Source organism: Leptinotarsa decemlineata, unplaced genomic scaffold (genome assembly GCF_025532065.1).
Source record: "Leptinotarsa decemlineata unplaced genomic scaffold, Ldec_3_MD MMD2_tig00000505_RagTag_RagTag, whole genome shotgun sequence".
Lineage (NCBI taxonomy): Eukaryota > Metazoa > Arthropoda > Insecta > Coleoptera > Chrysomelidae > Leptinotarsa > Leptinotarsa decemlineata.
The window spans coordinates 16,027,654-16,042,964 of record NW_027412549.1 but is presented as its reverse complement, the minus strand read 5'-3'; the positions used below and the strand labels follow the sequence as shown (position 1 = coordinate 16,042,964).

The following is a 15,311-nucleotide window of genomic DNA, read 5'->3' as shown; positions in this document are numbered from 1 at the left end:
CTCATTTCACAATAATTTATTAACAACACATATATACATTTCATTCAGCATAATTTATATATTTTCCTAATAACAAAAACAAAATTAATTATTGAGAAATGGTTTTCAATGATGATTTGGTTGGTTTCTGGGTTTTGACGTGGTCTTATTTGGTAAATCAAGGATAGATTTCGATCTCTTTACTTTCAGCTAAAACTAGCATATGCCTTACTGGAGGCAATAGTATTTAGTAATATTCAAAATACTGACCACTAGAGTTATAACAGAAGTTGAAAATAATGAATCAACGAAACAATAAGAATCGCACACCATATAGAAGCTATTTCTCCAAATTTATTCTTATTCATCCCCCTAACACAATCTTCATTACAAACTTGTGAGAATTACAAAATATACAAATTCTTAGGTTGACTCAATATTTGAATTTCATTATTTTGGACTTCCATTGTCTAATGTGATTAATATTTATTTGAAATTACAATAAAATAAAATACAAGTAACAATTGAGAATTGAACAATAAAAAAGAAATCAAAATTAACAGATTTCAAGCCAAGATTGTGAAGTAACTTTTAATGTTCAATTCTCAATTGTTGCTTGTATTTTATTTTATTGTTATTTCATTTCAGGGTGTTTTTGCTCAATATAATTATTATTTACTGCTATTCATTTCAATTTCATTGATTCTTTCAGAGATTTCAAACCATTTTATATAATAATAGACAATGGAAGTCCAAACTAATGAAGTTCACCACGAAACAAACATTGTCAACCACCTTCAAACAATCAATATTTAAATATTTACTAGCCATAACTGATCTTACTTATATCCTACAATATAATAAAAGCTCAATAAAACCTCCAAATACAAATATCAATGAAAACTTGGAGAAAAAATTGATTTTGGCACATGTGAAAAATCAGTCTTCATTTTGTGAAACCATAAAACAAGTATCAAACAATTTTTTTCTATTTCATTCAATTCGTTATCCCTAATTGAAATATTGAATACATTTGAATTTCATTAGCTTGAAATTCCATTGTCTAATATTATATAAAATGATTTCAAATGCCTGAAAAAAAATCTGTTTAAAATCTGTTTTTCCGTTAACCAGCTGTCGCACCCCTACGAACGACAACCCTCAGAAGTAGAAACTTGTGCGAGCTAAGGATTAACGAGGTCTTACCTTTTAACGTGTGATTCCTAACACGTTAAAAGGTAAGACCTCGTTATTTACTGTAAATAACAATTATATTGGGCAAAAAACTCTGAAATGAAATAACAGTGACATGAAATACAAGTAAAAATAGAACAATTAAACAAAAAATAAAAAATTAAAAGATTCCAAGCCATTTTCATTTCAAGCTATATTTCATTTCACTGTTATTTCATTTCAGGTTTTTTTTAATATAATTGTTATTTTTTTTTATTTTCAATTTTCCTTTTTTTATTGGTTCTTTTAGGGATTTCAAATCATTTTATATAATATTAGACAATGGAAGTTCTAACTAATGAAACTGATCATGAAACATTGTCAGTCACCTTCAAACAAACATTGAATACATTTGCAAAAACTTTTTTTATAATTTATTTTTCAATATTGAAAAAATTTTTATATTTTTTTCAAGTACTCCGCCTTCATTCATAAACTAAAAAAAGAATTGAGGCTTTGAATGAGCCACAAAAAATTAAAAAAAACGGTATGTATCCATATTTCGCCATCGATATAATGTCTGAAAAGAAACCAGTTTTGCCCCTGATTGAATCATAATTAGTTCACCAAAATGTTGAACGACGTCAGAGATATTTATTGGAAATATTTATACGCCTACTTCTGCACATTAGTGAGTATACCAACCAGAAAATAAAAACTGTTATTCCAAAAACGTAAAGGATGATGACTGAAGATTCTTTTGGTAGCTCGCATTTTGTATACGCATAGTTGTTGGGAGTAAAAACTGCCTGCAATCAAAATAATTATTCTCTTTCAGGTATATTTTTTAATATGGAGCATATAAGGAATACATTTTCATTAACTTAGGATGACTATCTATGATATTGACACAAAAAAAACAACCTGAAAAAAAATGCAGGAACTATATGACAGTGTAACTGTATCTCGGTTATTTCTTGGTATAAAAATGTCGTTCTTGTTGGAAAATACTTAGGACAATGGCGGGAACTTGCGAACGATAAAACCTCCTGGATAATTTCTGGCAATCCCGACCGTTATCTATATCACCCGAGAATACCTACCACAGAGAAGCGACATTAAAGTCGGATCCTTTGATGTTCGGTGTCCCAACTCCGAACCGAAGATTTTGAGTGATAGACAACCTGGTTCACTGAGAAAAATGACCTCTCAGCGATATACACTAATAAAAATACATACTCTTACGTTCTAGTATAGTACGTGGGCTCACTGTGAAATATAAAATTATAGTGTGAAGGGCATCTTACGTCATTCAATTTTTATATTGCTAATTGAACAACTTTAGCAGTAATAATAGCTTATTTCAAACCTCTGCCGTGTTGTTTCTGTACTCACTTCGTTGCACACCCCTCCGTGTCTGTAATAATTTAATAGTACGGTTGAATTGGTTCAAATAAAGAGCTGAAACCGATTTGTTTGTTTATTTTCTTAGGATAGTGAAATATATTTGCAGATGGTAAACAGGTTGACCAGCAAAGTCAAGTAAAATCTTATTTTCTGACTACCGAATTTGTCTAGTTCACGCAGACCTCTGAATTGCCGCTTCTTCACTCTAGCTGTCCGGTGTAGTGGTGCCTGGTTCCGCTTAAAATTCACAAGGCTAGCGCCCGAGATCTCGTCCGCAACTAAGTTGATGCAACGCTAAGTTGACGCAACTAAGAGCGTTACAATATATTAAAAAAAATAGTGGATTTCTGTACAAAACTAGAAGTAGCTACTGAGTACTTACCAACAAATAATTCGGGTTGTCTTTATTTCTCCAGCTGAAACTAGGAATGGTAATTTCTAACCCGTCTCCAACAGGAAGTGGCCTAGTACAACCATGGTGAGTATGACCAGATAAAGCCAGTCGTGGTTTCACCTGCTTAAGAAGCTGTAAAGTAGCTTCTTGGCTGAGGCATTCCCACCGTTCCCGAAATATTTCTTGCTTTATAGGAAATGGCGCAGAATCAAAATCATTACATTCCATATCTGACTGCCGATACAGTGGATAGTGCTGAAATTTTTTCATCATCATTTTTCATCATCAACCAAATTATTATAATGAACTTATACAGTGCATTTTTTAAATGTGCCCCCCTTTTAATTTTTTTAACGGATCAACTCAAAAAATTGAAATTTGGGATAATGAAATTAATGCATGAATTCTTTATTTTGAAGTGAAATTGACAGAAGAAACTTTCAAGATGGCGACTGGGGGCCATCTGAAAAAAAATTATATGAAAAGGGGGTCTTGTGACATATTTGAAGCACCTGACAAATGCTTCACAACCCTAGAATATAATGTCAATATCTTCAACTAAAATGGCGGAACTTTTAATAACATAACATAACATGAGGTAATAAGCTTGAGATCAGTTCAGAAAAGGCTCGAAATGATTGCCTTGAACTTCTTGACATATAAACAGCCTATTCGATATTTCACTTCAAACATTTTCGAACACAGTAACGTCAATATCTCCACAAATATTCTATGCCGTATATTCAATATTGAAGCAGGTTCAGTTTCGTACACTTTTTGCTTCAAATAGCCCCATAAAAAGTCCAAAGGTGTCAAATCTGGCGGGCGGGCTGGCCATTCTGTAGGACCTAGAGGGCCACTTCAACGACCGGGAAAAGTAGTATCCAAATATGTTCTTACTTGTCTGGAGTAATGTGGTGGTGCTCCATCTTTTTGGGGTACAATATCCATATCGAATTCATTAGAATTCGCTTCGACGATTTCAGTGATGAGAGGGTCAACAGTAGTTTCCAGCATATTCAAATACAGTTCCCCTGTTGAATTTTGTTCAATGAATAGAGGTTCTACAATATGGCTTCCCAATATTCCTGCCCAAACGGCCATTTTTTCTGGATATTGGGTATGTGTTTCCCAGAAAACGTGAAAGTTGGTGTCACTCCAATAACGGAAATTTTGTCTGAGCATTGCCATTCAAAAAAAAAACGTACATTCGTCACTAAAACAAATATTGTGGAAATAGGTAGGATGCCTTGCAATGGTTTCCATCATGATTTCGCAGAATTCTGTTCTTCGATCAGGCCATCTTCAGTTAATTGGTGTACCATTTTAATTTTGTATGGATGATATCTATTCCTCTTCAAAAGTCTCCACACAGTAGAAGGAGACACCTCATGAACATTAGCGATGGAATAAGTAAACTGTTCAGGATCTACTACCATCTCACCAATTATTTGCAATTGCTGTTCTTTCGGAATGGACGGATGACCTGGGGGCTTTTTGTTATGTACACTACCGGTAGTTGTGAATTTGGATACAAGTTCCTTGAAATATTTTCTACTGATAGGCCGATTCGGAAAACGTTCATTGAAAATCCTTTCGGTCTTATAAAAGTTGCGTGTCGCACCGTAAATAAAAATCGCCCTACCTCCTCCGAAGAGGAGGTAGGTCTAGAAGGATTTCGATGGCCCCTGATTTTGTGGTGCTGATGGCACCAGAGATGGCCAGGCAAGCCTGTCTCTGTAGTCCAAAGAGCTTCACCTGAACCACCAGGCGATTGCTCCATTTGTGATCATCATATATTATATAATGTATTTGTTTGGGGTATAATCAACAAGATTTTCCACAAATCCTTCGACATATCCTGGTCTGGGTTTGTGTAAACCTTTTTCGAAATGAGCATTCCAAGTGAGTTTTTTACCAAGGATAACTTGTTTTATCTTAACTGATTCCTAAAGTCAATCTCAAATGTTTTTTATAAATGTGTGATGTACTTTGTAATGAGTACCTTACACAAAGTTAGGATTCATTTTTTTACTTATGTGTTATCTGTACAGTGGTAGTTCTAGAAGTACTCGGCCTGACCTAGAGATGGCGGTAGTTGTTTGAGAAATATCACTGTATTAGAAAGTACACAATCTATAAAACATATGTTTCAAGTTTGAAGACGCTGTGTTGTTTAGTATTCGGCAGCCATCAATAGCGAATGTTTTCGGTGTATCAAACTTATTGAACGTCCCTGGAAAAAAAAATATAGAGCTGCAAGGATATTATGTTGAAAAATGAACATATTTTTTTTCTAAAACGTTGTGTTTTCTTTGTTGGACAGGATACTTCTAGGACCACACTTTATTTTCTAATTACCTGTATTTTACTGCCTAGATTTGTTCTATGACATACTTTTCAAATGATCTAATGGAGAACCAGTAAATAGTTTACTTTACTTAGATAGTGCAAATCGAATAACATCACCATTGATGAAAAGTGGAATTGAATCATCCAAATTCCCCATCCTGATAAAAGATGGGGCTGGGGTATAAAGAAATCTCCCTTTGGCATCACTTCTGAACAACGTTCAGTGTTCTTATGAGAATACCCCACGTGGTCCTTGCCAGGATGACAAAGTCACCTGCATAAGCTTGTAAATCACCTTCTTTCATGTCGAAGGCATCAAGAAGACTATCCATCAGGGGTCACCCCAGAATGGGGAGAGTGTCTCACCCTGAGGGCAGCCCCTGGAAACTCTGAACCAAATGGCCTCATTTCGAAGAGTCGTAGTTTCTATTTTGTTCAAGAGCATGGCATAGATCCATGCCTCTTTCAGCCACGGCTGATCCTATAGATTCAGATAGTGTAACGTCAAATGCTCCTTGTTGAGAAATATAATCAAGGTATAACTGATTCATCCATCCAAATTTCTGGTCTGAGTATTCAAATTTTCTTCAGAAGTAAAAACGTAAACAATTTTAGTTTCAAGTAGGAAGAGAAGAATATTTGTTTTTCACACTCCCAGGGTTGAAATGTTTTCAAAAATAACCCTCAGAAAACTGAACTAAATTATTTATTTTTATTGAAACTTTGAATATTATTTATCTGTATATTTCAAACTTTATACGATAGAACCATTCCATAGAAAGAACTCAAGTGTTCTTACATTCAGTTAACATGAAGAACACTAAATAACCGGGAATCTTTTTTAAGCAAATTTTCAAAAAGGTACTTACTTGCATCAAAATTGGCTTGCTATATATGTCTAACTTCATTTTTGGACCACATTTTTCTGTATAAGTGCCTTTGGTACACTGAAGAATTTCTAAAAAAGAATATCTATACTAATAGTAATTGAAACTTGTGTACATTTGTGAAAATGCTAGGAGCATTATCAAGAAATTATTGTACTGATGAAAAACGATAAATGATGATTAAATTCCCAATATCCCAGTACTCAGCTACGATGATCGACCACTTCTGCTATAAATCTCGAACATGCCTGTGTCTCTTGTTTAATCATGCCCTCCAATTTATCTAACCAAGAGGCAGTATTTAGTAAAATGAAACTCAAATTGCACAAATCAAGAAAAAATCAAAAAATATAAGTTTACTAATAGTTTATTTTTTGACTGTTACTTCAATATAATTATAGGAAAGTCTATAGAAAAGTAATCAGGGCAACAAAAACTTTGTACTATAGTAACAGAACCACGGAGGCTAAAGAAAGCTGGTCAATAATCAACGAACTTAGAGGAAAAAATATCTATACAAACACAACAGATACATCCTTGAATCTGGACATCTTTTAACTAGCTATTTCTGCTCTGCCGCAACAAAACTCAGTCAAAACATTGTAGCTACTCACGATACCCTAGAATATCTCAGTGATATCTTTGTAGGCAGTACCTTTTCATTGCACCAATCAGTATAAATGAATGAAGAAAGCATCTGGCTTTGATGAAATTTCTATTGAAATTCTCGAAAGTCTTCCTGAAACTGCGCTCAATATACTTGTTGAACTGATTAACAGCTCTGTCGAGCAAGGAATGTTTCCTTCGATTCTCAAAACCTCGGTTGTCATCCCTCTCCATAAAGGCGGCAACAATGAAGGTCCAGCAAACTTTAGGCCTATATCGCTCAACCCAACCTTAGCAAAAATAATTGAAAAACTGGTAAAAAAATAATGGAATTTTTGACCAGTAATGGGATATTAAGTACACATCAGTATGGCTTTCAGAATTTTAAGAGTAAAGCTATATCAACAGTATTGCAATTGGTGTATAATGAAATCAATAGCGGGGAAGCCACTGCAGCAGTGCTTTGTGACTTATCCGAAGCTTTTGACTGTGTCAATCACAGCATATTGCTTCGGAAACTAATAAGATATGGTTTTGGGGACAATATTCATATTTGGATTAGTTCATACCTTTCTGACCGAAAACAATTTGTAAAACCGTGATTTAACTCGGACGTGGGAGAGATAAATTGTGAAGTACTTCAAGGCTCTGTGTTAGGTCCTATACTGTTTCTGTTAAACATTAATGAGTTGACCAACATATCGATTACAGGAAGCTTTACCTTATTTGCTGACGACACCACATTAGTGTGTCATGACAAGGAAAAAAACAGATTGCATAACAAAATGTGCCAAGACACGAAAAAAGTGAAAAATTGGTTTGACTCGAATCTTCTATCATTGAATACTAGCAAAACAAATATATCAGCATTCAAGTGTAATATACCTGCTATCCCCCTAGACAATAACACAATAAAAAATAACTCCACTTTGAAATTTTTGGGAATTTATTAGGATGAAAATTTAAAATTCCCTCAGCATATTGCACACATCAACAAAAAAATGGCATCAGGATGTTTCCCACTGAGAAAAATCTCAAAGGAACTGGGGTTTGCTGCAGTGAAATTAGTGTACTATGCCTTAATAGACTCTCATCTAAGGTATGGTATACCCTTTTGGAGTGTTCGAAATTGTCGATTTTCAACATGGTAGTATGAAGATTTCCAAGGTTTTTCATACATAGTAAATAGGGTGAATTTTTATTTTCTTTAAAAAATATTCATTTATTGATCAATTTCGATTTTGTCACCTTCAGAGTGGTCCCCCTCAAATATGACACTTTTGCCAGGGTTTATTCCAATTCTTAGCAGTTCTGATATGCACTTTTTGGTATGTCTATGGGCTTTCTCAGCGATTTGATTTTTATCTCTTCAATTGTCGCAAAAAGCAGTCCTTTCATGGAACATAGCTTTCGCATATCCAAATATTCATGCATGATGTCAAACACGTTACTTTCATATCTCTAGGGCCTCTCTTTGGGGCGTCCACTGCGTGCGTTTCCCATTTCACCTTGTTTAAACTTAGCAAACCACTTCTCAACGGTTCACTTTCCTGGCTTCAACAGTATTTCTTTTCAGCCAAAAGGTAAGGCTTCATTAACACACAAAATTCCTTTTTATCTATTTTTTTCGAACTAACAAAAAATGAGTCACTCAAAATGTTCTATCTCACAAACTTCCTTCTATGACTAAAACAACAACACAAATATCGTTTTCTTATCTTGCACCAAAATGCTATAATCACATTCCGGAAGAGATTAAATCTCTGAAGAGCACTAATATGTTCAAAAAAATACTGAAATGCTTCATTAATAGCAACCCGAGAAATGTGATAAGTGAATTGTTAGATGAATAATACTCAGTCGGTCTGAGTTTACCTAAATCATGCCTCCTACTTTTTGTATCAAAATCATCATAATCGACTCCCGGTTAATTATATATTATATTATATTGTTCATTGTCATATGTGTGTGTGTATATATATGTGTATTTGGATATATGTATATATGTATATGTATATATATTAAATATATATATATATATATATATATATATATATATATATATATATATATATATATATATATATATATATATATATATATATATGTATATATGTATGTCAACTTATTTATTCATTTTATTAGTTTATTTATCTATATATTGTGGATTCATTTATGTATTGTGTATTTATTTATGTATCGTGTATTTATTCATGTTGTTACGATATTCGTGTATTTATCTATGTATTGTATATTTATTCATGTTATGTTAGTGGTGATGTAGAAGCATTTCATAGATTTCAATATCTCAAATCTCATTGTAAAACCATGTGAGATGAGTGCTATCGTAGATATATTTCAAAAACCGAAAATAATATGTCAACTAATCCCCGATACTTCTGGAAATATATTAATGATAAGAAGAAACTTTACAATCTCCCTTCCTGTATGGTTTATGATGATATCTCTACTGATAACGCTAATGAAATAGTTAATCTTTTCTCAAAATTTTTCTCAACAATTTATGACAGCACTACGGTCAATGAAATCCCCAAATTCAAATTTCAAAATGTAGCTGACGTCTGCCACTATAATATAGATATTAAGGAAGTTATAGATTTAGCTTTGAAACTACCATTTAAACTAACAACAGGTCCTGATAAGATACCCTTGCACCTGATTAAAACTTGTATTTATATTCTAGCAAAACCACTACACTGGCTATTCAATCTTTCTATTGAAAAAGGAATATTCCCAGAATTTTGGAAACAAAGCTATATCAAAGCAGTTCATAAAAGTGGACTTCGTAACAATGTTATAAACTACAGAGGCATATGCAATCAGTCAGAGTTGCCCAAAATGCTGGACTGTCTAATCACTAGAAAACTTTCATTCGATTTCAAAAACATCATAATCAATCAACAACATGGTTTTACCAAAGGGAAATCAACTTCTACGAACTAATTACTTTATGAAAACTACATCATAAATAATCTTGAAAATAGGCTACAAGTGGACTCTATATACACAAATTTTTCTAAAGCCTTTGATAGAGTCAACCATAACCTACTGATTGCTAAGTTGAATGCCTTGGGTTTAGAGGGAGATGTTTAAAATTGGATTGAAAGCTACCTTTACAATAGAGTTCAATACGTTAAATATGGCAACTCTATATCTGAACCGATAAATGTGCCATCAGGTGTTCCTCAGGGATCCCACATAGGCCCATTACTGTTCAATTTATTTATCAATGATGTCTCCACTGTTTTTACCTCCATCTCATTTCTAATGTTTGCAGATGATTTAAAGGTGTTCAAATCAATACAAAATATATCAGATGCTCAGGCACTTCAATGTGACAGTTTTCTACAGTTTTCTAGCTGGTGTGACGTCAACCTTTTGCATTTGAATCCAGATAAGTGTCAAAAAATTACTTTCTCAAGGATCAATAATGTATATGATTACTCGTATGAAATCAATGGGAATGATTTAGCAGCAACGGATAAAATAAAAGATTTAGGTGTCGTTTTTGACTCAAAAATGTCATTCAAGTACCAAATAACGGAAGCCTCATCTCGAGCCCGTAAGATGTTAGGTTTTACACTTTGTTCTGCTAGAAACCAAGTGTCGAATCTATAAAACTGATTTATTGTGCACAAGTGAGATCCATTCTTGAGTATAACTCCATTGTATGGTCACCCTATTATAATGTTGGGTTGTTAGAGGGGTGTCAAAACAAATTCTTGAGATATGTTGCTTTTCAGTTAGGATTAAATAGAGGAGAGTATAACTACTCACAGATATTGAACATATTGAACATGAACACCTTAACTCATAGGAGACTTGAAACAGATCTTGTGTTTGTCCACAAAGTATTAAACGGCTATATTGATTCTCCAGAAATAGTTGAGCTTTGTACTACTCTCTCTGTGAATGATAGAAGAACCAGAAATAGTGATATTTTTAAAATTCCTTTTTGTAGAACCACTTAAGGTCAGAATGAAACAATATGTAGGATATTGAAATCAGCAAATCATTACCATCTTAACCTGGAATTGTTTAATTCATCATTATTATCCTTCAAAAAATCGATTAAAAACATCTGATGGTTCTTTAGTTTGTAAGCACATGTACAATTTATAGAAAGATATTTGTAAAAATTGGCTTGTCCTTTGAAATAAATAAATTACTTTGTATTAGGCAATATCACGCACAAGAAACATTTTTTTCAAAATATTTCTTTTGTGATGCCTTTGTTGTTCACCCTGCTATTTTATAATATTTTTGTTGTGATCATCATGGTGAATAAACTCATTTCATTTCATTTATTAAACATTAAACATTAAGTAATTGATGGAGCATACACATACAAATATAAGTCAAGACTTGGATGCCAACTATTTACAAAACTTGTTGAAAATATAAAATAAAATGTACAATCTCCAAACAGCTGAAACATCTACACTATTACAGTATTACCAAAATGCATCACTCTCAGAACATACTACACAATCCCTCAAACGCACTGCTTTATAGAACTACAAAAGTGAAATCTATATAGGAAACCGCTTTGCCAAAAATGAAACTAACTTGGAGACCTTACAGGCATTATGTAGGGAACTGAAGGACAACCATCCAAATTCTAATATCCGGAAAAAACTATTTGGGAAAACATCAAATCACTCTCATATTTTTTTTTTGTCAGAAATATAATGTATTATGTATCTATTATGTAAGCATATGTAAAAACCACTGCAAATATTTAAAAATTGTAAACTAACTTCGGTCGATGGCCCTTTGGTATTCACCAAATAAATGACATTTATTATTATTATTTAAAATATACATAAAACATATTAAAAGTGAATTGATGGATGTAACTGTTTCTACATGGTAGGAAATCATCATGAAAAATGAGAATTGAAACTTTCTGTGTTTTGTACCCCTTCTATTTGTAACTAACGCTACTGTAGTTTCGTTCTATATGGACATTCTCAAACTCATACATTAGAAAGTTTCAATTCCCATTTTTCATATTGAAAATGTGAAAAATTGTCTATAGCTCGTTATAGCAGTTAGTAAATAAAAGAAGTGGTGGAGCAAAAAAAATCTTCAAGTCATATTTGAAAGTTTTTAAATTTTTTGCTAACTTTCACATTTAGGAAGCAGATTACAAAAGTAGCCTCCAGCATAAAGGAGAAATTTTGTGTACCATATTTTGTTAAACTAATTTAGGTGTATGTTGTTTTTATATCTAGTGTTATGCTCGCTATTTTTCGTAAATTAATCTATATTATTGAATGTATAAATTAATAACCTATATAGATAAACACATGGGAAAGTTAGAATATTATTCTGTGTTCGAAGGTATTTCAACAAGATACTTTACAGTCCATGCCAAAACTGAGTCTTTTAAATCGTTTTTGTAAAATGAACACTCGTGATACTTCAGTTGACCTACCCCATGTAACTATATTACAGCTAATTACCGTGAAAGTTCGATTTGAGCCTGATACAGTTTATTAAGTTTTTAACATAAGTTATCAATTTGGTTGTTGAAGGTTAATTTGTAGTTCAGCTACATAGCAAGGAATTTTGTGCTTTCCGATGCTAAGATATCAGTGTGGCCTAATTTGAACTTCATAACTAAAAATCATATGGATTCAATACTAGTAGCGTCATCTGTGTGTTAGTCTACAAAGTTTTCAGCCCACCTAATATCTAATGGAGGAGTGAGAAGACAAAAAAATCTCTGAAAAATAAATGTATCCAAAAAATCAATTCTTCATACAAAATAAATATTAAAATCTAAGCAGTAGTTCAAAGTGGTGCTCCTTTTGGTTCTACAAAGTTTACTGAAACATCTCTTGAAGTATAAGTTCCTAGTATAAAATTGTCATCTGAAAAAATCAGAAAATTGAAAAATATTTTCCCTCTGTTCAATACCGTGCATCTAGTGCTCCATTATACTTTTGTTCAGTACTCATTCTTTCGTAAAATAATATTCAACATTTTTGTTCACATTGTTTTTTATACATAAACTTACTTTCGATTTTAGTTAACTGTTGTTCTGCAGGTTTACACAGAAAACAGCCGTCTCCTTCCAAAGCCATGCTATTCACTAAAACAAAGTGATTTCCTCGTACTGTAATGAGCTGGACAGCTGGAGAATTGAAAGCAGATACGAATCTCTGATTGAGATAAGGACTAACACTGAAAAAAAAAATGATATTTTTGAAAAATTTTAGAAATGTTTTTCTCATTTTAAAAAGAATGGCCTCCAATGGGTAAAATGTAAAAAAAAACGAAACAAAGTATTTTATTGTGGTTTGAGTATATGTATCACTTCCTTCGAAAGTCTCTTGGATAGATATGGTTGAACATTTAGAATGGTCGGATGTTGAAAGTCAAAAAAATGTGTCCATGTTCTGGACTGTGGGGTTTCGATATTCAGTTTCATGTGTTCTGAAACTCACGTTTCGAAATATCGTCTGGTTTGACATCGTAATAATTTCTGATTCAATTTTATAACTATTAGCAGAACCAATAATGAAGTCCTTTGTTAAAGAATCATTCAATTTCATACATAGTTATGTTGATTCACCCAATACATTGTAGTGTAATTTGCTATAGTTATTTGCTCTTACCCGTAGTGGAACCCAATGTCATGATTTCCAACAGCGACATACAACTTAGTACTTTCCGGAACTGAAAATATGTTATAAAATCTTTGGACATAATTTTCGAATTCAGTACTACTACAGTACAATCCTTCATCTGTAAGATCTCCAAGAACAAATACTAAATCAGGTGAATGCAATGTCATGGCAGTCTGGAATGCTCTGTACATTTGCCACTCCCTTCGCAGCTTATCAAACCAATGACCCTTTCTAGAGCCGAGCAAATGTGTATCGGATATAACCATAACTTTGACTGGATTCTCATATGATCCTTCAATTGACTTATCTTCATTATCTTTGCTTAACTCTGGCCAGGAACACTGAAATTAGAATAAATTATTGTGGTTATGGTCTGCGTATCAAGTTGGATAAACGAAAATTTAAAAAAAATACTCACACTGAACTGAACTATATAAAAAACTAAGAATTCGCAGTAGAAAAATAAAAATAATACACCAATACTTGTTTTTATTATTAATCTAAGGTTAGGTCGCATTATTTTTGTTTTTCCACTAGTAAATTCGTTCCTTTAAAAATATTAACGTCAAGAGTTTCAAGTGACAAGTGACATTAATCTGTTCGTTTGTAATGATACATTTATGAATAATTTGAGTAATATTCAAGTATGATGATTCAATCTTTCCATTTTCTATTTGTATATTCAACCTAAATCTGAGTTTCTTTCAATGATAGATAAGTGCAAGCAGGATTGATGAAAGAGGAGCCCCCTTGGTGAAAGATGAGCTCACGCAAACTTTTTTTATCAAAGACTTCGAAACTGAGGCTACTGACACGTTCGACCACAAACTCTCTTGCTGGTTCAGATACGTAGATGACGTTTTCGTCATATATGGTCCACGGCTCCGAAACTCTCCATAATTTTCTTGGTTATCTCAACGACCTCCACCCAAATATAAAATTCACAATGGAAATTGAAACCAATAACTCCCTTCCATTCCTAGATGTCGTCATCACAAAATCTAATAACTCCTTCACCCACACGGTCTACAGGAAACCTCAACACACACAAACTCCTACCATCATCTACCATAAACCAACTATGTCTTTAATTCTCTCCTCCACAGATCTATCAGTCTCACAGACCGCCACAACCAACCACAAGACCTGGCTCAACTCAAATCAGCTCTTCTTCAAAATGGATTCACCCACCATCAAACTGACAGATCCATCCGTCGTCAAAAAAATTCTCCGTCCAGTCCCAGAAATCTAAAAGACAACAACGTTCCCCGCAAAGCTTTCCTTTCCTACATTAAAGGTGTTACTGACAAAATTGGTCGAATTCTCAAAAAACATTACATAAAAATGATATTCACCGCCAACAATCAAATTTCTATATTTCTTTGTTCCCCAAAGGACATAATTGTCGATGAATCCCAGGCTTCATATAAAATTCCATGCTCCGATGGATATAGAACATATGTAGGTCATACCAACAGACGTGTGACATGAAGAATATTTGAACATCAACTTGCTGTCCGAAGGAGACAGGACGCAATATATACTTTGTTAACAGTAAGACTATCGCCACAGCGAAAACACTTCAAGCTTGCATAATTCGCGATTCCATCGAAAAGCGACCTTTCTGCTCGAACAAACGTGATGACGCGACTGGTATTAGTGGTACCGAAACAAAGACTAGTAAGTTTTCATAATAGAGTGTATGTCACTTCGAGCTTTTATTGGAACTTTGAGATAAAGTTATCAAAAATGTTTTATTCCAAGTTTCAGATATTATTGGAATTTGCTTTTTTGATGTATTATTCAATGTCCAGTAGAAGTGCGGTGTAAGTATCAAAATTAGGTTTGTTTTAA

At 33.3% G+C, this 15,311-nt stretch overlaps 1 protein-coding gene across 2 annotated transcripts; it reads right to left on the bottom strand.

Annotated features, from left to right (window-relative positions):
* PGAP5 (Per1-like protein PGAP5) lies at positions 1–14,030 on the bottom strand. Of its 2 annotated transcripts, none has more exons than XM_023160344.2 (6): positions 13,876–14,030; positions 13,446–13,798; positions 12,845–13,011; positions 6,175–6,263; positions 2,942–3,208; positions 1–1,961 (listed from the first exon to the last, which is right to left on the bottom strand). In XM_023160344.2, the coding sequence occupies exons 1-6, from the start codon at positions 13,972–13,974 to the stop codon at positions 1,797–1,799; spliced, it is 1,140 nt and encodes a 379-aa protein (XP_023016112.2). In that variant the 5' UTR covers positions 13,975–14,030; the 3' UTR covers positions 1–1,796. The 2 variants fall into 2 exon arrangements, with proteins under 2 accessions (XP_023016112.2, XP_023016113.2); XM_023160345.2 differs by lacking the exon at positions 1–1,961 and adding an exon at positions 1,982–2,867.
* Between the last annotated feature and the right edge of the window lie 1,281 nt (positions 14,031–15,311).